At 36.1% G+C, this 22,530-nt stretch overlaps 1 protein-coding gene across 10 annotated transcripts in view; it reads right to left on the minus strand.

The window, feature by feature from the left end:
• Positions 1-2,291: 2,291 nt before the first annotated feature.
• The window catches only part of Rab28 (RAB28, member RAS oncogene family), a 94,426-nt gene continuing 74,187 nt past the window's right edge, over positions 2,292-22,530 (minus strand). For 3 of the 10 annotated variants that reach the window (XM_021260279.2, XM_004847271.4, XM_087187377.1), the window contains 3 exons: positions 13,868-13,971; positions 8,860-8,937; positions 2,292-3,099 (listed from right to left, as the gene is read on the minus strand). In XM_021260279.2, the coding sequence (XP_021115938.1) occupies positions 3,007-3,099; positions 8,860-8,937; positions 13,868-13,971 (275 nt within the window). In that variant the 3' untranslated portion in view covers positions 2,292-3,006. Of the gene's footprint in view, positions 3,100-4,208; positions 4,304-4,510; positions 4,734-6,615; positions 6,701-8,859; positions 8,938-13,867; positions 13,972-22,530 lie in introns of those variants that run through there. The other 7 variants (XR_205351.3, XM_004847273.3, XR_002395868.2 and 4 more) reach the window with 7 other exon arrangements.

Raw genomic sequence — 22,530 nt, forward strand, 5'->3', positions numbered from 1 at the left:
GGCTTACCTCCTCCCAGAATAATAAAGCAGTCACAGGAGTTCTCTGGGACACTCCAAAAACCACTCCAGAGCAGTTGGCCACACATAACAGAGGGTGCACTTGAAAGGCAGCATCCAATGACCAGTTCTAGTTAAAGACTTTTGTGTTTTTCAAACGCTCAATAAGCAGAGGAAGTGACCACAATGTGTTTGAAACCTTATAGCATGTGTCTTAGGGAGAAAAAGTGCCTCAAACTAGATGGAAAGAACTTGTAATTTTTTAAATTAAAAACTGTAGACAGGAGAGGTAACAGTCAAAGTAAAATAAGCCTGAATCCTACATTTTTGTTTCAAAAATAAAACCCAAGGTATGGTGAAAATTGTAATACAGAATTCAGAAATCTGCTCATGCAGTAAGCTGCACTGCTTTCCAGGAGTCAAAAGGCTCTCGAGGGCTGCTCACTTCTGGACACAAAAGCGATGACACAGAGGGTCCAGCGCCACTCCGCAAAGGAACCACTTCCTGCACCTGGTCACTGGAGGGGTACAACTGGAAAGCAGACAGAAGCCAGCACCGGACCATCCCACTCTATCTCAGAAGCACTGTGTGTGGCTCCTGAGCCCAGCACTCACTCAAGGAGGGACTCAGCAGACACAGTCTCAGCTCCGGTTTCCTCCATGAGTGGGGAAAATGATTCCTTCTCATGGGTTGAATGAAAATAAAACAGATCACATGACAAGGACGAGGCAAGTATACCAAGGCCATTCTTTCCTCTGCCCTTTGGTTGTGTATTTCCATCCTATCACACCACAGTCCTTTCTTAACACCCACAGCGCTCCACTTACACAATCCTATGGACCTGTGAAGAAGTCTTCCTTGGAATATGGCAGGAACTGTGCTGCTGGGGAGAAATTTTAGATCTAAAGTCCTACAGTGTTCACGTCAAAACAAGAACACTACAAAATGAAGAAAAAGGAACACAGCCTCATCCCTTATGGGATGGAGAGTTGGTCAAGGTTAGTTCAACAGCGGAATTCAATCAACCACAGCATTTACAACAGCAGCAGCAACGGCAAATGTCTCTCCAATGAGACTGTGATGTCCTTCAGGGTTGAGATCCTGCTTATTCAACTTTATTTTCTCCCAAAGGCCCCAGCCTGTATGAACTAGTAGCATGCTCAAGGGGCAAACTGAACCACCATGAAAGGCTTATCCTCTTGAAGGGCTTATAAGCATGTTAAAATTATGACTAAATGAAAAACACAGAAATAAAAATTAAAAGATTGGACCCACCGCCTAATGAGTCATAATTTTTGTCTTTTTTTTAATAGGTTTTTAATCTCTTGACCTAGAACACAATCTAGCAGGTCCACCTCTAAGAGAGTCCATGATTTCAGTCAAGCTACCTCTTCTATCCATGTTTTAGTTTGCTTAGCCACACAAGGATATGAAATAAGTTTGCTAAAAGCCCTTACAGCTCTAAAGTTAGGTTTCACAATTTCTGCACAGGAAGATATTTGTAGTAAGTTTGCTGAGAAAAAGGCACCTTGTTGGGCACCATGATGAACGTGAGAGAAAGACCCAGACCTGACCTTCACTGAATGCAAGGCTTATAAATCAACAAAAGGCAAGGAGGCAAATAGCTGTGACTCAAGACAGGAAGGGGTGGTGGCCAGCCCTGAGCTACTGACAGGAGCTTCTGGCTCTGGTCAGGACCTGGCTTTCTGCAGAGGTGGCACACATTCCGCCATTGTGCAGCAAAGCCAGACCAGCCATGATCCCCGGGCCTGCGCCTCAGCACAAAAACACAGCACAACTATGGTCAAGGCAAACAGTCCTGCTCTCACAGCTGATGTCAGGACAAGAGGAAGATGCTGAGTTCAGGGAGTGACTGTGGCAGAGGGACCTGGGGAGCAGTGACAGGCGCAGACACGAGTGGGTCGAAGGTCTCCCTTCACAGGAACAAGAGTGGCAGGAGAAAGTGGGGAGGAGGCGCAGCTTACCTGGGGTCCCTGAGGCCAGGCCGTGTTGTACTGGTCAATTCTAAGCAGACCAAGAACACAACTCAAAGTGGCTGAGCATATGTTAATCTTCACAGGGTCACTGTGCATATCCAAAACCACTTTTTCTGTAACCAAGAGGAAAACGGCTGAAAGAAAATGGCCCCCTTAAAATTAACAGAAATAAATTTATTTGTGAGGGAAAAACATCTGACCATCAGGTACTGCCTGATCCACAATAACCCAACAGGATCTGATAACTGATTCTGGGTGTGCTTTTATGCAGTCTGTAGGAAAAATTCCACATGGAACATCAGCTGAACATTTATTAAAATTCATAAAGCCATCTAAGCTGAGTATAATACAATATGCAATGACCATGATACAGTAATAAAAATACAATATCAAATACTCACTACTTTGTGAGTTACAAGCTATAATATAAACAATTTAGGCCCCCTTTTTAAAAATGAAAAAATATTTCTATTACAACCTTATTTCAAGCATTTTTCAGTTAAATACAGCTTTATATGTTTTCACTCACAATAGACAATAAAAGAATGCCCCGTTAAGTAACTGTAGGGAAAATATATTACTTATTTCAATATTTGCACTCTGAAGTATATTTTGAGATACATGAATTCAGATAAGAAAATTAAACGGTGCAGTGACAATAGCCTGGCTGACGATAAAGACCTGGGCAGTTTTATATTTGGCTTAAAAAGTTTACATCAGGGAAAAAGAAGCAAGGATATAAAGAACCACCATCATACTTTTTCAATGATGCAATCTAACTCCAGAGAAGGGCTGTCCCATTTTGATTTCCAAGTGTGTGGCCCTGAAGTTGGGTTCTTTGCAGTCCGAGGAGCTGCCTGCGGCTCTGAGGCAACACTGACTGATGAAGTGATGGGAGCAAAGTGCGAACTGCACTATGGCAATGGTCACTGATAAAACCAGTTCGCAGACGGCTGGGCCCACTCAGAGGAGGAGGGCAGCCAGCATTATCCACACAGAAGGAAAGCGCGCTCACTGAACTGCACACATGGAGCTCCGAGGCCGGTTAACAGTTCTTGACGTGGGCTCCTGGTTGTAGTTTACAATATCTGCCTTCACCACCCTCTGTCATAAAAGAAAAGGGTTATTATCAGGACATCAGAAAGAGCTACTTACAGTATATTTTTATTTTCTGAACTTTGGTGAACTCCTGGTGATAAACATTGTAATGAAGCAGAAGTTGATATTAAAAGAATCAACCAGAACTAATGAAGAATTGAGTATTTTTGTTGGTTGACTGGCTTTTTTAAAGGCGGCAATGGCTACTCAGTTATAATTTAAAGCAAAAGAATTAAAAGTAATCATTCATATATATTTTAATTCCTAGATATGACCGCCTCATGTCAAAGTAAAGATTTTCACTACTTATTAATATCTCCATAAGCCATTACACTCAGCCGTAACTTTTCTTAGAATGCTTAAAGCAGTGAGTTGGTAAGAGGTATGTTCAAGAGGACTCGCACATAACGTACAAATATTTTGAACAAATTAATTTTTAAAACTTCCCTCCTAAAACCCTAACTTACTTCCAAGGAGGTCACAATTGGTTTATGACTAATGAATCTAAAAACTTATGGTATAAATAAGGCACTTAGAAAATTAACCTCATGTTCCTGTTTTAAAATAGTTTAAACAAAAGACACTTTTGCTTCCCTCCTTCCCTCTAATTCACACTCAGATGAATATCTGAAGCAATAAATTTAGCAAAATGCCTTAAAATTCATCTCTAAGAAATAATTTAAATTAAAACACTTTACTGTTTTCAATTCTTCCTAAGTCTGCAGACACAAGTAGACAAAGAAAGGCAATTCAAGACAAATTTTTTAAATACTCTTTCAATTACCAAGCCATTTCAGGAAAAATGGTAAAGAATGAATAATGAAATAACTGCCCCAATTCTCCACTTCACTGCAAGCGTAATGAATACAACTATAAAGACAAATATGTTTGAATGTAACTGAAGTGTTATTTTAATTTGTTCACTATTTCCTGTTTCATACATAAGTCTCACGGCAAAGGACCCAATTTTTCAAAGGTTTAAATCAGAATTTATGCAATATTAATTTATAAAAATGTACAATAATCATATGAACTTCTCTATACATAAGGAATAAAGAACAAGGTAGCATTTACTAGCCCCCCTCCCCCGACCGCAAGAATTTATCTGTTAATACCTGCACTACTGTACTGAACAGATTCTACTCTGAGAAGAGCTGGCACGTTGGTTCTCTTCTTCCGGGTACTTCACTATTTCTGCCCTGACAATATGCTGTAAATTCCGAACAACACAAACAAGATGGAGAAAGAAGAAGAAAAAGAAGAAGAAGAAAGACAAAAGGAAAATCAATGACTGAAAATAGAAGTGAACACCAAAGTAGAAAAGGAAAATTAACACATAAATTTAAACATGTCACAAAGGAAACAGCAGAATATATGCATACAAAAGGGAAGAAAAGGAACGGAGACCCAATAACCATTATTCTTTATAATTCCATTTAATTACTGAAATACATAGGCCAACTGAACTTTTCCAGATAAATTATGAGTTCTTTTTTTGACAACACAGGCCAAAGTACAGGAAAGCACTAATTCCTTTTCCTTTGACAGACATTACTGAGACCGACTGTGTGCCAGTCACTCTACGCTGGTGATGCATGGGTGAGTTACACAGGAGCTGTTCACAAGTTGCCCTGGACCTACTGGGCAAAGAAACACACACAATTAATCGACACACAAGGTAAAGAGCTTTTCCAGTAGGCTTATGCTGTGAGAACACAAAGGAAGGAGTACTTATCTTTGAAAGTGGGGAAAGGAATGAAGAAATCAGAGGCAGACATACTTCATTTGCAATTTTTATACTTAATCCTTTTACTTGTCCAATATTTCATTTGATGCTCACTCCCCCATTCCTCCAACCCTAACCTTCATGCTTCCAAATTAAACAAGTTCAAAATGTAGTTGTGGGTCACATAAAAAAATTATGAAATATATTTAATCACGACAGCTGCTGCCTGCAAATACTTAAGTGTTTTGCTTAAACAAAAATTAAAACTATATTGCCACATTTTAGTTGCTATAACCTCTAGGAAGAAGAGATCACAAAGAACAAATATGGATGACAGAGATAACATGCTCTCCTTTTTTTTTTAAGATTTGAAACTATCTTTGCTTTTCCATATGATTATAAATACCTTATTTTTAAAAATCTTGCCTTGATAACTGCATCTATTAATTTATCAACATATAAAAAATCTTATCAGGGGCTGTTGTCTTACCAGGGGCTGTTGTTTATATTTATTTATAATAAATATTTGATAAACAATTGGGAGTAGGTGAAGAAGATGCTAAGGTATATGGATGTATTAGCTTAGGTAAGTTCTGTTTAAGTTCTCTAGCAGGAGTGTTAACTTTTGGGAAAAATATGATTTACTAGGCACACAGCCTGATGCTACCAACAGAGGCAGTACCGACCCCCAGAAGAGGTGTGAGAGAGTCCCTCAGTGGAACGCTGAATCTGACCTCCTCAGCCCAATTATTTCACTCTAAACTATGCATTACAATGGAGAGAAGGGATTTTAATAATCAGCAACTCATTAATCCAACAAAATGCTGGTTTAAAGCCTATCTTATAAACACAACCAGGTTGCTGACCTATGTGGTCCAAGACATTTTGATCAAAGTACTGACTAAAATGACTTGGATTTTCATCATTCATTTTATCAAATTAAAAATAACACAGCAGCATCTTTTTGCGGGATCTTAACTGTCTGCCATAAAGCTTTGTACAATGTTTCCAAATTCAAAGCCTAACACAGGTTCTTTAGATTCAAAACTCTGCTTTCTGTGAGTACAAAAACAGTTTCTACATCATAAACATCATGGTGGGTGGTTTCACAGTAGTTGGCTTGTTTACAAGTTATTTATTGATTATTACAGAGAAAATATTACCTACAAACACTCATCTTCATTTGAGCTAGAAAGCACATTCAATTATTTTCTCCTACTGGTCAAAGGAGTAAAAAATAATAAAGTAAGGGCTGGGGATTTAGCTCAGTGGCACTGTGCCTGCCTCACAAGCGCCAAGGGCCTGCGATTGATCCCCAGTACCATAAAAAAAAAAAGTAGCCTTAAGAGAAATGGGGCCACGTGAGTGATATAAGTTTCAATCTCATCTGTCAAGGACCATTTGCAAGTAGGTGTGGAAGTGGCAGAGATCCAAAGTGTAAGCAGGAAAGCAATCTCAGAGTGAGGATGAGAAGGTATAAAGAACCCAGGCAGATTCTTGGGAAGACTACCATAGCGTGTCATGTCAAGGACATGGAGTGAACATAACTAAGAAGGCTAAAACATCCATTACTGTCATTCACTCAAAGCCAGGCACTACTCTAGGTACTATGCACATTTAGATAAACAACATGTGGTCTCTGTTTTTGAGATGTGTATGGATGTGTAAACAAAGAATATTTTGATTGATATGTATTCTAAGTGTATGCACATTACCATATGAAGCATAGATACAGCATGTTAAAAAGTACAGTACAAGGTACATGGTAGGAGCTAAAACAGAAAAGTTGTTCTTACATGTGATGAATCATTATATGCTTCCAATAACATTCGTAACTTTGGGTGAGCTATTTCAGCTCTTTGGTCTTCACAATATCTTAATCTATAAAACACAAGGTTTATCCAAATAGTATCTAAAGTTCCATCTGATTTTTAAATTTTATTTAAAAACAAATTTAAAGGTGAACAGAAGCCAGGCATGGTGGAACACACCTGTAATCCCAGAATTCTGGGAACCCAAGGCAGAAGGATCACAAGTTCAACGCCAGTGTGACAACTTAGTGAGACCTTGTCTCAAAATTTAAAAAGAGCTGGGGCTGTAGCTCTATGATAGAGCTCTTGCCTAGCATACGCCTGGCTCTAGATTTAATCCCCAGCACCACAAAAAAAAAAAGCATCTCAGTTCCTCCACCTCTCTGGAGGTCTCTCTGAACCTGGGCACTGCTGTACAGCCCAGTTCTTCTTCAGTGCCGCCTGCCCCCTGAGGAGCAACAGCAGCCTTCCCTGCTATGGACAACCCACCAATCCCTGAGGTTCTCTGCCTCTGTCCTCCAGGCAGGAAATCTCAGGATTATCTTGGATCTCTTCTTTCCACAAAGCCTATAGATTCTTCTTTGAAATGTCTCTTAAATCCAGCCATTCCTTCCCTTCTGCCTTGACTCTGGTACTTATCACATGATAGCAGTAACCAGGTCTCCTTACCTCTATCTCCTTCCCATCCAACCACACACAAAAATAGATTAATTCTAGCTAAAAACTGCTTTCACTTAATTCCCTGCCCAAATATTTCCCATTCGCAAGAGGTTAGATAAAATTTATCAACTGGGGATTCATAAATCCCCATAATCTCTTCTCAAACTCCCTTTATACTGCAATACAAATGGTCACTTATTTTAATCAAACTGCTCTTCTGTTTTCAAAATACAACCTAAGCTTTTCTACCCAGGTACTTCCATGACAGCTCCACATGCAGCTGTTTTCCTCCCTGGCACTCCAAACTGGCCAGTATACTTTCTCTCACAGGGTAGAGTAAAACAGAAGCTCTGGTGTTGGCCAGACCTGGGTTCCAATCCTAACTCCCCCATCTAACAACGGCTTAGTGATCAAATTACATAGCCTTTCCCGTCTCAGGGTTGTGACAATATAAAATGATGAACTGCTACCTGCTCCAGGGAGTTACTATGAGAATTAAATAAGATATCACACATAATACATTTCTCCACTGGAGGTAGGGACTAATTTTAAATTTAAGTCTCTATCAGGCTTACCACTATACTGCATATATAATATATAATCAACAAATTACTTACTGTTGCTTCATAATCACTCATAGACTCTCCGACTGAACAGAGACAAATATCATTTAGAAACAGAAGCTAAAATGCAGAGAAATCATGTGAGCTCTGAAGTCTCAGGAGTGTGTGATCACACGAATCATGATGACTTCTTTCGAGCATGCTCCTAAGCCAAAAGCAAGTAACTGTTTTTATAGTGGGAGCTATTTACAAAGCATGAAATACCTTACCATTCTGTCTGGTCCTAGAAAATACTGAAATGAGTATCTGAATGATGATAATTAAAAGCAGCGAACTTGCAGTGTTCCAAATAACTTAAGTCCTACCGTCACTTCAGCATAACAATTTTCAATTGATATTTGCTTCAATTCTTTAACACACATAAACACACATCCCAAGTGTGACTATGAGACTATGACATAAAACTAACTCTAAAATAATTAAAGAATTTAAAGATGGGAAAAGATTATCCTGCCTTTTTAGCTACATGGAATAGGAATGCTGGAAGAAACTGAGGGGAAATGTTAGTTTGTTGCTTCTAATCCAACCAGTACTGAAGCTCAACTTTAAACTATAGGCTCTTGCTCTAATTTTCCATTCTATCAAACATGAATTAGAGTGAAATTATGTCATTTTTACGTTATGTCATTTTTAAGTTAACATTTGGTATTCATGATAAATTCTCAGTCCAAGACAACTGTCTAGTAATAATAAAATAATACAGAAATCTTTAAAAACATTACTAGATTACCAAAAATTAATATCATTATAGATGAGGGTGTTTCTAAGATGAATAGTGTTAAAAGAACTGAAGTAATAAACAATGATTTATACACACAATCTATTTCCAAGAGTTTTTAGGCATATGTACATAGAATGCATAAACGTGAAAGGATTCATGGGTAAAAGTTAATGGATTGTAAGAAATTCATTAATTTTTTTAAACCATAAAGCTCAAGATAATCACCTGTGACTGTTCTATTTCTGCTTTGTTTAACTTGATTCCAAGGATTTCAGCAGCAACTTTCTGAAAACACAGGAAGACCTACATAACAAAAATAGATTTAAATGATTTAAAGCAGGCATGCTTGTTACCTTTAAATAAATTGAACTTTCTAAAAAGTGATAAACAGCAAGAAAAAATATGATGTAGCAGGTGATTCCAAAAATAGCTTTGTAAAGTATAGCAATATATTGAATGGAATAATTTTAAATGATTAAATCATAATTTGAAAATCCATGCATTTCGCTGAATTATCAAAACTTACCTTTATCATTAAAAACAGACATTTTTTAAAGATTTAATATGACAAGTACAGCTGCCACTTTCAAAACAAAATAACGACATATAAACACTTATTAGCCTAACAAACTCCATAATTCCTGAAGAAATGAAAATAAATTAATCTATACTTTACTATTCTGGCTTTTTGCTTCTAATTCAATCCTGGTCTTTTGACTTAGCTTCAGTCTGTCTTAAAAGGTCTTAATTTTCAACACACTAATAATCTTTGTGATTCTTATCAATTTCAACAAATTCTCCATATCTTAAGTAAACCAACTTGGTACTCTTTTCTGTATTTTATCAACTCGGAGTAAAGAACGATGAATCCCATTATAGTGCTTTTCTATAAACAGCCTTTTATATCTAGTTGGCTTATGTCAGGTCCACTATAATTCCTAGAGTTCCAGTACTGACACTTACTGCAGTATAACTTATAGCTCGCTGCCTCACAAATATCCTATCATATTCCTAGCCCAATTTATCTTTACTAATTTTTATTTGGATCAAGATATGATATGTGTATGTACCAATTCCCCACAATGAATGTAATTATTGTGCATTGCTAACATATACTAATAAATAAGAGAGAAAAAGGAAATAAAACTCCCTTAAAGGTTTATGCTATTTTGTACAACTCTCAGAAAGATTTACACTATTTTTAACCCCAAGAGCATACATTTTAGTTAACTGATGTCAGTGTTCAAGAGACAACAGGAAAGCTAATGTGGTGGAACAGAGAAAGAAAGATAGTATAAAAGAAGATGAGCAAGAGAAGAGGGTACAAAATACATAGGATCTTACAGGCTACTGGAAGGACTTTGGTATTTATTCTGAGTAAAATGGAAGCCATGGAAGCCTTGCCTGATGGGATTTTTATTTCAATGGGACCAATCTAGTTGTTGTATTCAGCACTTATTAAAGAACAGCAATGAACAAAAGAGAAATCAGCAAGGAGACTAATAGATAGAGACTGTAGAGTCTGAACCACATTAGCAGCAGTGGAGATGGTAAGAAACAGTCATCATGTTTTGGATATACCTTCAAAGTACAGCCAAGAGAAGTTAGGAGACAGTGATGGGTAGAGGTAGCTTGTGGGAAAAACAGAGCAGTCACGGTGACTCCAAAAGTCTCTTGACTTGAGCAACTGGAAGAATAGATCTGCCACTTATTGAAGTGGGAAGACTATGAGAGATCTGAGGAGAGAACATGAGCATCTCGGTTCTGGATGTGTTAATCTGCTGGCATCTCTGTGGCAATGCTGAGTGAGTAATTAGATACGGAAATCCAGAGTTCAGGGAAGAGGTCTGGGCAAGGCCATGAAACTAAATCAAGTTCTAAGGGAGTAAGTTTAGAAAAAGAGACACCCAAGAACTAAGCCACAAAGTACTCCAACAGTTACAGGCTAGAGTGATGAGAGAGACAGACAGACAGACAGACAGTGAGACAGAAGGAAGACCAGGAGGTATGGTATCCTGGAAGTTGAATGAGGAAGGTATTTCAAAAATTCGACAATTATCGATTATTGTATATGCTGCTACGAAGTTGCATAAGATTAAGAAGCAATCGCTGGGTTCATCAAGTAAGAGGTCACTAGTACCCTTGCTAATGGCAGTTTGGGTGAAATACTGGGAGCAAAAGTCTGTTGGAACTGTTCAAGAGAAACCTGAGGTAGAGCAACTGGAGGTAAGGCTTTCAAAACATTCTGCTGGAAAGTAAGGAAAGAAATAAGGAAATAGGTAGAGAAAAATGTGGAATCAAGAATTCCCTTGTTTTTAAGATAAGTCACAATATTTTGTATGCTGATAGAATTAACTAGTAGGCAAAAAAAAAATGATGATGTATAAAAAAGAAAGAAGTGCTAAAGCCATTCAACAAAGAGAAAGGGAGTGGTACACCACCGTGGGAGCTCGCCGTATGTAGGAGCGCAGTTTTCACAGTGAGCACAGGGGAGACAGAAGGCGGGGACAAAGAGGCAGGGAAAGGAGAGGGGTATTTGGATAGAGGTGTGGTAGAGGTATGTAGAAGTTGTCTTCCCTTTGTTTCAAATTTCTTACAAAATAAGAAACAAGGCCATTAGCTAAGAGAACAGCGGAGAATGTTTTGAACATCTCAAGAGAGAAGAGAAGCTATAAAATGGTCATGCAGGTAAGACAGAAAGATGCTAAGAGCAGGGACATCCGGTATAATTACCAAGCAGTATTGAGGGCCCACTAGAGGCTAATGACTATAAATTTAATGTGGAACCTCTAGCATTCCTCTTTGTTTTTTCTGTGGTCACATCCATGTGTGCAGCCACAGAAAAGCGGAGGCTTGATTTGAAGCAGAATTAAGATGTGGCCAAGTGAGTTTGACAAAGTTAAAGAGGAGAAAGAAAACTGAGAGTATATACTTGGCAATGATTTTGACTGGCTATGAGTGTTAAGTCAGGAATGGAAACATAAGGCCATAAAAGAAGGCTAACGATTCCATAAAGGTATTAGGGCCTACATCTCCTAAGTCTTGCCAGGGTTGAAGAATACCTGGGTTAGGACACTTACAGTGTGAGCAGGAAGGACAGAATGGCTGATCACTATGATCAGGACATCTGACCTGAGGCAACACGGGGCTAGCGAGTTCCAGTGACACTCACAGGAGTGAGGGGGAGGACAAAAACACACTGAAATCACTAACAATCAGGGCAGCGGTGGTATCATGGAAGCACAGAAAGCCAGGAATGCAATTTTTCAAATAATGAAGAAAAGTAGCCTGGACCTGGAGATGACTGCAAGAACAAATCATTTCAAGTAGTATCGATAGAGAAAACAATCACTTTTTAATGGTGGTTCAACGTAAGTACACAAAGAGCACTAAGCTAAACACAAGCTCAAATATTAGAAATTAAAATAATCCCAAGTGGTAAAAGACCCTAGGAAGATGTGAGCATAGAAGCCCATCAATCTAGAGATGAGTTTACCCAGAAGCACTGACATTGTATTTTAAATGGCAGGTGTGGGGACTGCCACTGCACACTGTTCTGGGAGAAACAGCTCCAAGAGGCCACCTTAAATGGGTTCAACCCGAAAAAGGTTTAAGTTCCTTTTATATTATTTCACATTTAGCCTAGTCATTTAACCTGTGAAATACATTACAAGGAAAACATCTAATATTAAACCACAGAAAATCTTCAAATTTCTTTTTGTTGAAAAAAATGTTAAGAAAATTAACAGTCATGAGTAAGGGCCTGGGTTCATTCCCCAGCACCAAAGACAAAAGAAAAAACTAACAATCAGGCAGCAGCAGCAGCAGCAAAAAAAAAAAAATATGTACAGTGGTAAATATATTTACAAAAATTATAACGAATGTTATCGCTGGTATAAAAGTGGTCATAGAAAAATTTAAAAGCCAAGGGCAAATTATAAAATGTTAATAGCTAATAGCAGAAAAAGAACAGCTAATAAAATTTTTAGAATTCCAGCCACAATTGTAAACAAAGAAATTCAAATTTAAATAATAAAGTTGTGCTGTTTGGGCCTACCCCTTTGACAAAGACTTAAAAACAAATAAAGACTCAATGTTAAAAAAGAGACTGTGGCCAGGCATGATGCCACATGACTGTAATCCCAGTACTGGAGTTTCTGAGGCAGCAGAGGTTCTTGAGTTCCAGGCCAGGCTGTACTACATAGCGAGACCCTGTCTCTAAGTAAGTAAATAACTAAATAAAGGTGTGTGGGGGGGGGGGAATCATATAATACTAGTGATATTATAAATTAATTTAGCCTCGCTGGTAGTAATTTGGCAATAAATTTTAATCCTTGTCAAGGAATCTATTTAAAGAAAATAAGCAAAATATCAAAAGCTTATGAACAAAATTTTTCATTAGAACATTAAAAACAGAACTCAGAAACAATACTTAGTAACAATTTAGAAATATGTCCAACAATAAGGACACGGTCAAACATATTTTGAAAATTTATTTAACAGACTATTAAATCTAGTGATAACATTAAATAAGACAATTTTCTACAGATGAAAATGCTGAATAGAAAGGAAAATATAAAATCATTTTTATATTATGATCTTATATTTTTGAGCAAATATTTATAGTGGTTAATACAGTGAGCCCTTGAATGTCATCACTTTATTTACAGACCCTATCTCCATCACTTATTAGCTGTGTAACCTGGGCACTGTTACATGACCTCTCTTTGAGACTCATTTGTGAAATAGAGATGATCAGAGTAGAGCCCCACAGGTCTTGGATAAGCCCTCCATAAATGCAATCTGCAAGAAGAAGCACCTGCACCAGTATTTGAGACCTCAGATAAGGAAGACTCAGAAGAATCATGTGACTCATCAATGGTCATCTCTGAACACTGGGATCATGGATGATTTATATGCATTTAATTCCCTGCATTTTAGATTCCTTAATGCAATTATGTTAAATTAATTATAAAAGTAATATAAGTAGAATAAACAAATCTCATCTATGGTTTTTCATATCTTCAATAGAAATTAATTTGCTCCAAAGGTTAAGCATACTTCCTGGGAAGAACCCATGTCCAGTACTGAACTTCTCCTGCCCAGTCTATTTTTTTCAAATGTGGTCCTTTATGGAGCAGTTTCTCTTTTTACAATACTACAGACCCTATGTTACGTTTGTAAATAAAAGAAAACATCACTTGTTATATGCAGTATGTGTTAGTTTACTTACAGAGTCTCCTGTCTTGGCTGAGACAAAGTGGCTACTAAAACCGTTTTCCTGACAAAATCGTAAGTGCTTCTCAGGTTTCACTGTTCGCATATGCTCCAAATCAACTAGACAAGTGTTAAAGAGAGAACAAAATTCAATATTGGCATCAATTAAGACATTTTTAACCTGTTTAAATTTGACTTACTTTCCAAAATCATACCCTAGCTTAGACACTAGCTGTGTAGTCTTGGGGAACCGATTCAGTTTTTTTATGCCTCAGTTTCTACACTTATAAACTGGGAGAAATAAATGTATCTCCTTAACATGGACTTGTCTCAGAATTAAATCATACATAGTACACGATGACTAGTATGTAAGTGCTCAAGTAGTATAAACTTTAGGCACACCGATGGTGCTCAAAGACCCCACTCAATGTAATGCCTTTAAATACATGGACTAACTAAAGGTAAGCTATTCTTATCCAAACATATTTGGTCTGAAACAGTCTAATTACTTGAATCATTAGGGCGTTTGGTAATCTTTATAACTATCATTAACACAAATACATAATATTCTGTTAAAATCAATATTATATTGCATATTGACATTACTTATAACCATGATTTAATTTCATGAAGATATTATTCAGTTGTTTTCTTTTCAAATCTAAAGTATCCATTTCAAGAGTTATGGACAACGTTGTATTTGCCTGAAGAGCAGTAGGTATTTTAAAGCACAGAACAGAACTTATGTCCAATACAGATTTTCTCCTGCCCAGTCTATTTTTTCCAAATGTGATTCTTTTTTGAGCAGTTTCTCTTTTTACTACACTACAGACCCTACAAGGGTGTTGACTCAATGCCGTCAAGTTGTAAGGCAAATATATTCACAGGATTTAAGGACAACTAGGCTCTTTCAGTCAATAGAGGAAAAAAACCTTGAATTGATTTCCTGAGGAAGGGACCCAACTGACTTGTAAAATCTTGTAAATTTGCAAATCTAGTAAGCCTACATAATAGTAGCAATTGATTATCAACTAAAAATGCTCATACTTCATAAAAGGCTTTATTTAAAATTATATTAAAAGTTTTCAGTCTGTAAGCTGAAGAGATTTTTCTCTAGGAGATTTTTGATCTAGTAGGGGATTCCTGACCCCATTTATGTTGCTTATCTTGGAATATTGGGAGTTTTTTTCCTTTCTTTCTTTATTTGGCCACAAGTTGCTATTCCTTAAACATCACTAAGACCTTATTTACAAGAACAGGCCAAAAAAATGTCCCAATGCCACAAGCATCAATTTGTGGAAGACTAAAATACTAAGCTATTAGCACTGGCATTTATATATCTAGTTCATCATAATATTGAAACTAAAATACTTTCCTAATTCAATAAGATCAGAAACAAATCATGTCACTATGACAAATCCCCAATGAAATGACTATCCAATTGAAAAAAACATGAAGTTGTTATCATTTGAAGTTTGTTTGCATTTGTCTTTTATAATGGAAGAGTCTATCATCTTTGTTTTTCTTTCTCTTTTTGTCTGTTTTCCTTTACTCCAACTTCCCAACTACCACATAAGTTCATCCATAACTGTGACATGTACTATCCAAACAAGTGTTTTATCCTAATAAAGATGCAGTACTGGTCAATCAAGTAATCACTTATTCGAAAAGCATTCATTGAGCACCTATTATATGTCAGGCACTGTGGTGGACAGCAAGAACTTCACATCAGAAATGTAAAATTGAGTCCCGCAAAATGCCACCACATGTACTGTGAACATAAAAGGCCATTAAGAATTATAAAAATTATGCTAAATAGCTGAGATTCTCACAAATGAAATGACAGGTACTTTTAAAAAAGTCCTCAGAGCATTTCACTAGTTTCTCTCTCTAGTATGTCAGTAATCAGCAAGGAACATTTAAGAGGGCTCAGTTACTAGACGGTATGGTCTGAATGTGTCCCCCAAATTCATCTGAGTTACTGTGTGCTGATACTCTGCCAGTATGACAGCATCAAGAAGTGGGGAATTTAGGAGGTAACTAGGCCATGAGAGCTGAGTCTTCACGGAGAAGATCAGAACCCTCGAGGGGGTGGGTGTGTTCTCTGCTCTTCTGCCATGTGAAGACAGTGTCCATCCATCCCTTCTCGCCTTTCCACCTCTGTCCTGTGAGGACACAGCACTCACACTGCCATCTTGGAAGCAAAGAAGGGATCCTAACCAGACACTGGCCCTGCCAGTCCCTTGATCTTAAATGCCTCAGCCTCCAGAACTGTGAGAAATAAATTTTCATTGTTTATGAATTAAGTTATTTTCAGGTATTTTGCTATGGCAGCACTAACCAACTAAAACAATTAGAGTAATTCATTTTAAATATAATAGAGATGTAAATTATGAAGATGAAATTATAGTGGGACTTTTACACTAGTAAAAACCTTTCTTCTATTTTTAAGAGCATTCTTAAAATTATTATCTAGCATCCATCTATCATACACATGATAACACACTTACTATTATGATTTCATTTCTGCACATCCTTGAGCTACTCATAGCACTTTTTCAGGTCTTCCATTTAGTTTTAAAAATGGAATTAAAATTTCTGAATATACAAAAGACAATCATAAAGAAGACAAGAACACAAGAGGGAGAAATCTTGGGATTCTTTTTCTAGGAATGTAAAACATATGTACAAGCAAAACGCCTCAAAAGTAGGCAAAGGATTTATACAGATATTTCTTCCAAGATGATATGTCATCAGAAAAATGCAAATCAAAACCACAAAGAGATAGGGAATGGCTACCATTAAAAACAAAGTGAAACAAAAATGTCGACAATAGCAGAGACTGTGGATACTGAACACTTGGGCATTTCAGGTGGAAGCGTAAAACGTTACAACCTCTTAGAGAAAACAGTATGGATGATCCTCAAAAATTCTGAAATAGAACTACCATACGATCCAGCAATCTCATTTCTAAGTATATATCCCAAAGAACTGAAATCTGGGTCTCAAAGAGATATTTGTGCACCCATGTTCATAACAGCCCTAGACACAACAGCCAAGTGATAGAAGAAACTCATATGTGCATTGATGGATGAATAAACAAAATGTGGTATATACATAAAATGAAATATTATTCAATCTCAAACAGGAAATCCTGTCACACACTACAAAATGAATGAATCTTGAGGATATTATACTATATGAATAAGCCAGCCATCAAAAGATAATAATTGTATGATTCTAGCTGTAGGAGGTAACTAAAGCAATCAAATTTATAGAAATAGAAAATAAAACGGTGATTACCAAGGATGTGGGGAAAGAGAAAAGGGAAGTTGTTTAATTGGTACAGGGTTTTTAATTTGCATTAAAAAGTTCTAGAAGTGTATTCTACAACAACATGAATATATTACTGACTGACCTATACACTTAAAATGCTTAGATAGTAAACTGTTATATGTTCTGTATTACATAATAAAACAAACAAAAGAACCCACATAGCTACCCAAATCTAGAATTTCTGATTATCAGCCACTCTAAAACACTTTAATGGAAAAATAATATGACTCTTCATATAACCCTCACTCAGCCTCAACAACTGTCATCATAACCAATATTACTTCATTCACATTCAAATCCCAGATTTTAAAGCAAATTTAACATTCAAATCTAATATATCACTTCATCCAAAAATATTTTTGTACTATATATTCTGAAACTTTTCTTTTCCATTGAAGTTCACAGCTTTGATCAGAAGTGACAAACTAATTTTGAATCTGAAGTTGTCACTTTCATTTTTCATTTGACCCTGTGCACTCCACTGGAGCACTAAGTTCTACATTTATGTGATATTCCAATGTATTTATATAGATAATTCACAGAGTAAAATAGCTTGTCTTCAGTATGCAGAGAGATTTTGATAAGTAACTGAAATGGTGTTTAATAATGGTAAACAATTCAGATTAAAAACTATATTATATTAAATATCATCACAAAGCATCATTAAAACAGAAAAATTTTATTATCCCAAAAGATGATCTTTATTTCTTATATTTCAGATTCAGAGATGGTGGAGTATATACAAGAATTAGTCCCATATGAGAAAAAAAGTTTTCTCAGTTTCTCAATTGTGTTTGTATTATGGCAAATACAGAAGAAACAAGGGCTCCTGTCCTCCAGGTCCTTACCAGCAACTGTTATCTTATTTTATTAATAACAATGTGTGGTATTCTTGAAAATTATTAAGAAAGTAGATTTTAAATTGTTCTTTAAACACTTTAATGAGGTAATATACACATTAATCAGCTCAATTTAGTCATTCCACAATCTATACAATTGCATGTATATAGAGTAATTTATATAATTTTATATGTAATAGTTTTTATATATAATTTTATCAATCAAAATAATTAAAAATAGGGCCAGGGATTTAGCTCAGCAAAGCACAAGGTCCTGAGTTCAATTTCCAGTACTGCAAAAACTAAATAAATAAATAAAATAAAAATAGACTAAAAAATGCACTCTCAAGAGCTTAAATGCCTAGATTTGATTCCTGCTTTTACTATCTATGGGACCTTGGGTACATCACTTAAGCTTTTTTTTTCCAGCTTTCTCATGTGCTAAAATGGGATCAGTAATAGACCTATCTCATAAGGTTGTAGTAGATCAAACTGAGTAGATACACATGAAGCAATGAGAACAATGACTGGCACATGGGAAGGTGCATGCTATGTGACAGGCACATAATCATCATTAGCTGGTGCTACTGCAGTTGTCCCTGTGTTCACTTACCAACTATTCACCTGCCATATTTTATGTGCTACATTCTGGGAAGGCTACAAGGAGCACATGTTAAAAGGCCTACACAGTGAAATGCTGAAACCAACAGAGGATCTGTCCCTGTGCCAGTTAATCTTCATTGTCAACTTGACTGCATTAAGAGTTCTGGAGAAGTGGCTGCATCTTGGAGGCGATTTGCTCATCTGTGTTCATCACTGAATGTGCTGTTAGGAGGTGAGCCCAGTTGGAAGAATGGGTCGCTTAGGGCTGCCTGCAGAGCTGTGTCTCTCACTGCTTCTCTTCTCCTGGGCTCAGCCTCCCTACCACCATGAAGTAAGTAGCTCTGTTCCGCCACACCCTCTGTCTTGCTGCCTTGGAGCCAGTCAAACCTTGACAGAAACCATGTGTCAAATTAAACTTCTCCTCCTTTAAGTTTCAGGTGTCAGGTATTGCCAGAAATGGGAAATCTGACCTGTATAGCTGGTATAAGACACAATGGGAGTACTGACAATGGGAATTTCTAAAACGAAACTTCTTGGGATGACAGGAAAGGTCTCACAGAAAAGGTGGTGATATAAATCCAAAGGATGAGGAAAAATTAGACCAGCCTAATGGGTAGAAAGGATATACATTCCTTACAAAGAGATTTTGTGCAAAAGTATCTAACAGAACCCGAGCTGGTGAAGTAGAAGGGCCAAGTATCAGGCTCTTGTATGAGAGCCAAGAACATATGAGGATTGGTAATCATCTACACTGCTATCCTATTCATCTATCTTACACACTCCAGTCCACTTGAGCAAAAAAATAAAGAAAGAAAAACTAACTATATATATGTGAAATCTTTATGCTATACAAATATATATTAGAAGAACTTCAATTTTCCCATTTGACTCAAAGTACTTCCAATATACAGACAACTGTTTCTAAATTCATATTCAGAAGAAAATTACAAATGATAAAAAACGTTGCATTGCCAAAGATGTTATGAATATCACATTTTTCCTGTTTATCTATCTTGTATATACAGTTACCACTATCAGTGCCATGAACTTTAAAACAGAAGCACAGGCAGCTGATTTTTTCTTCCTTCTGAAAATCATTACAACCCTACACATTAATCAACCTAAATGTGGTTCATACTAACTGCATGGTTGTGAAAATCACAGACAACAACAAAGATAGTTCATGTATTTCTTTAAAAGAAGTAAAACAATACCTAAAAATAAATTTAATAAATATGAGCATCTGTTATATGTCAAGTACTGTGCTAAAAAGAACAAGCAATAAATAGAACAAAATAAACAGTATCTTTACCCTCATATTCATGAGAATGATAAGCCTGTGAACAAATGAAGAAATTGCCACATTCATAATCTGACATGGGGACTCAAAAAGCTGAGAAGGTAAATTAACAGAGTAGAAGAGGTATCACATAAAGATTATGACAACTTTATATAGGGAAACTTCTTTGATCTAAGGTCTAAAGTATAAAAATCAGCCAAAAAAAGAGATTTGAGGGAAAAAAAGAGATTTGAGGGAAAAAAATGTTTTTGTCACTGGGACAAGAGAAACAAAAACCTGAAAGAGAAAAAGACTGACAACAATTGAGGAACACAAAGAAACATAACAAGCCATGGTGGGAACCTATAGTATAATGAGGATATTACCCAAGTACTATAATGGGAAGTGCTGGAAGGTTGTAGCCAACAGCACAACAGTCTTTGCACTTTGAAAAAAAATTATCTGGCTTTTGTAAGGAGCAAAGATGCTGAAGAGCAAAAAGGGAAGCGGATAAACCATATCAGGAAACTTCTGAAACAACTTAAAATTTGTTTCAAAACTTGCAAAACACACTGGGACACCAAAACAACCCTAGAGGATACATAAGCTTTATTCTAATTTCATACACACACACACACACACACACACACACACACACAACAGGTTCAGAGTGAACTGACCAAAATCCCAAAGTCAGTTACCAGTATCAGAATACTATCCAACTCAAAAAAAGTCTTCCAAAGAAGAAGGCATCAGCACTGGAGATAATCACTTAATCATCTTTTATTTAGAATTCTAAATAAAATGATAATGACAACTTTAAATAGTCACTATTATTTTAAAAAATGAACTGTCATATAGCTAGTTAATACTCTGAAGTATTAATAACAAGAAATCATAAGACTGATGCCATAAGCACTATAGAAGAGTATCAGATATGCTTTGCCTTAACACTTGATTATATAAATTCCTTTACAAAGTACTTGCAGCTGTACACACCAGTTGTGTAATTGCATAATGTTTAAAAATGATCCATCATGATTAGCCCAAATATGACAAGTAAAATTCCCCTAATAACGTATTAAACTTGATTTACATGTGCTTTAAAAAATGTATATTATCTTGAATTTTAAAACACACATTAATGCTAATAAGCCAACTATATAACAACTTCATTTTTAAGTCCTATTTGTTTGCTGGCATTCAGGATTCCTTTTTCAGAACCTCCACTGCATCTACCTAATACAACTACTACTAATAATGGACAGCCTAAAAACTAGATACCTAAAATGTATTCTAAGCAGAGCTGATCAAACTAAAGGATGTAAATTTTTAAGTAAGATTTTAAAATTCAGAAACACTTACAGTAGTGTCTCCACCATGTTCTAAATATTAGCTTGAGACTTTACAATGTTCTCATTTTCCCAACTATTTCTTTTTCAACATGCTGTATGAATATATTCAAAATATATGATTTTTTATTAAAACAGAATGTTACTTCATGTTTTGAAAAAAAGGACAAGTACTATACAATTCTAATTAACTGCACTATTAATGTCTATTCCCTGTCCTTGGAAAATAAAGCATTGAAAGTATAAAAACTTTGCTCTTCAGTCAATACATAACAACAGGAACAATATTCTCAGTGAAATGACTGTAAAAAATGTTGCTGCCTAACTTAAAAGACATAAAAGCAAAATATAAATATAGCACTTGTAGAGATTTTCACAGTAATTTTTAGGTTATCAAGGAAACATCTAGAGTGTTGATCTGGTTATACTCAATTCAAACAAACTACTTGTCACATTAACTACCTCCAGGAAGTTACTCCAAACACAAAATAAACTGTTTATGCCCCTACTCAGATAGATAACATGACAGATTGTTATTAGTTGAAGACAGATGAAATACATTAATTTGATTGTGAGCATGTGTTTAATTTTACACTGCCATGTACACACTCTAATGCTGTCTTTCTATGATGACAGTAAATCATGCCGTATTAGAAGAATTGCTAATGCAAGAAAATTAAAAAAAAATACTAGAACTTGACTTTGACTTTGCAGATTCTCAAATCAACTTTCTTTAAAATATAAGAATCAAAATCACTGGATATTTTAAAAAGCTAACATCAAGGAAATAAAATCTTGTGTAAGTTTAAAGACCTCGATGGAGCTGAACATTTTTCCTATTTACTAGTTTTTATATTTCTTTATGTCTTCTCCTGCCTCTTCTCATTTTCTTCTGGGTTTTAAGTGTTTACCTTAGAAGTATGTAAGTACACTCTAAATAAGGACACTTGCCATATTTGTTCCAAACATTTCCCTTAAGATTTTCCTTTTAAACATTTCATGATACTTTTGAGAAACAATTCAAGAATTTTGTTTTTATGAAGTCAAATACTCTGAGACAATAGGCTTGTTATTGTTTTCAGTTATGTTCATTTGGTTCTTTTGTTACATACAGCTAAAACAAACAAAAAGAAACTCAAATGAACAAAAAAGTGCATAATGGCCACTCAGAAAGTTGTTGAGTGAAGAAAAATGTTCACAGATTCTTAAAACATGAAACATCAATTATGCCTAGAACAACTTTTATTTCTTGATTTTACAGGACTACTAC

The sequence above is a fragment of the Heterocephalus glaber genome, unplaced genomic scaffold (assembly GCF_053883595.1).
Source record: "Heterocephalus glaber isolate CG9 unplaced genomic scaffold, H.glaber_assembly_v1.0 deba00001509, whole genome shotgun sequence".
NCBI lineage: Eukaryota > Metazoa > Chordata > Mammalia > Rodentia > Bathyergidae > Heterocephalus > Heterocephalus glaber.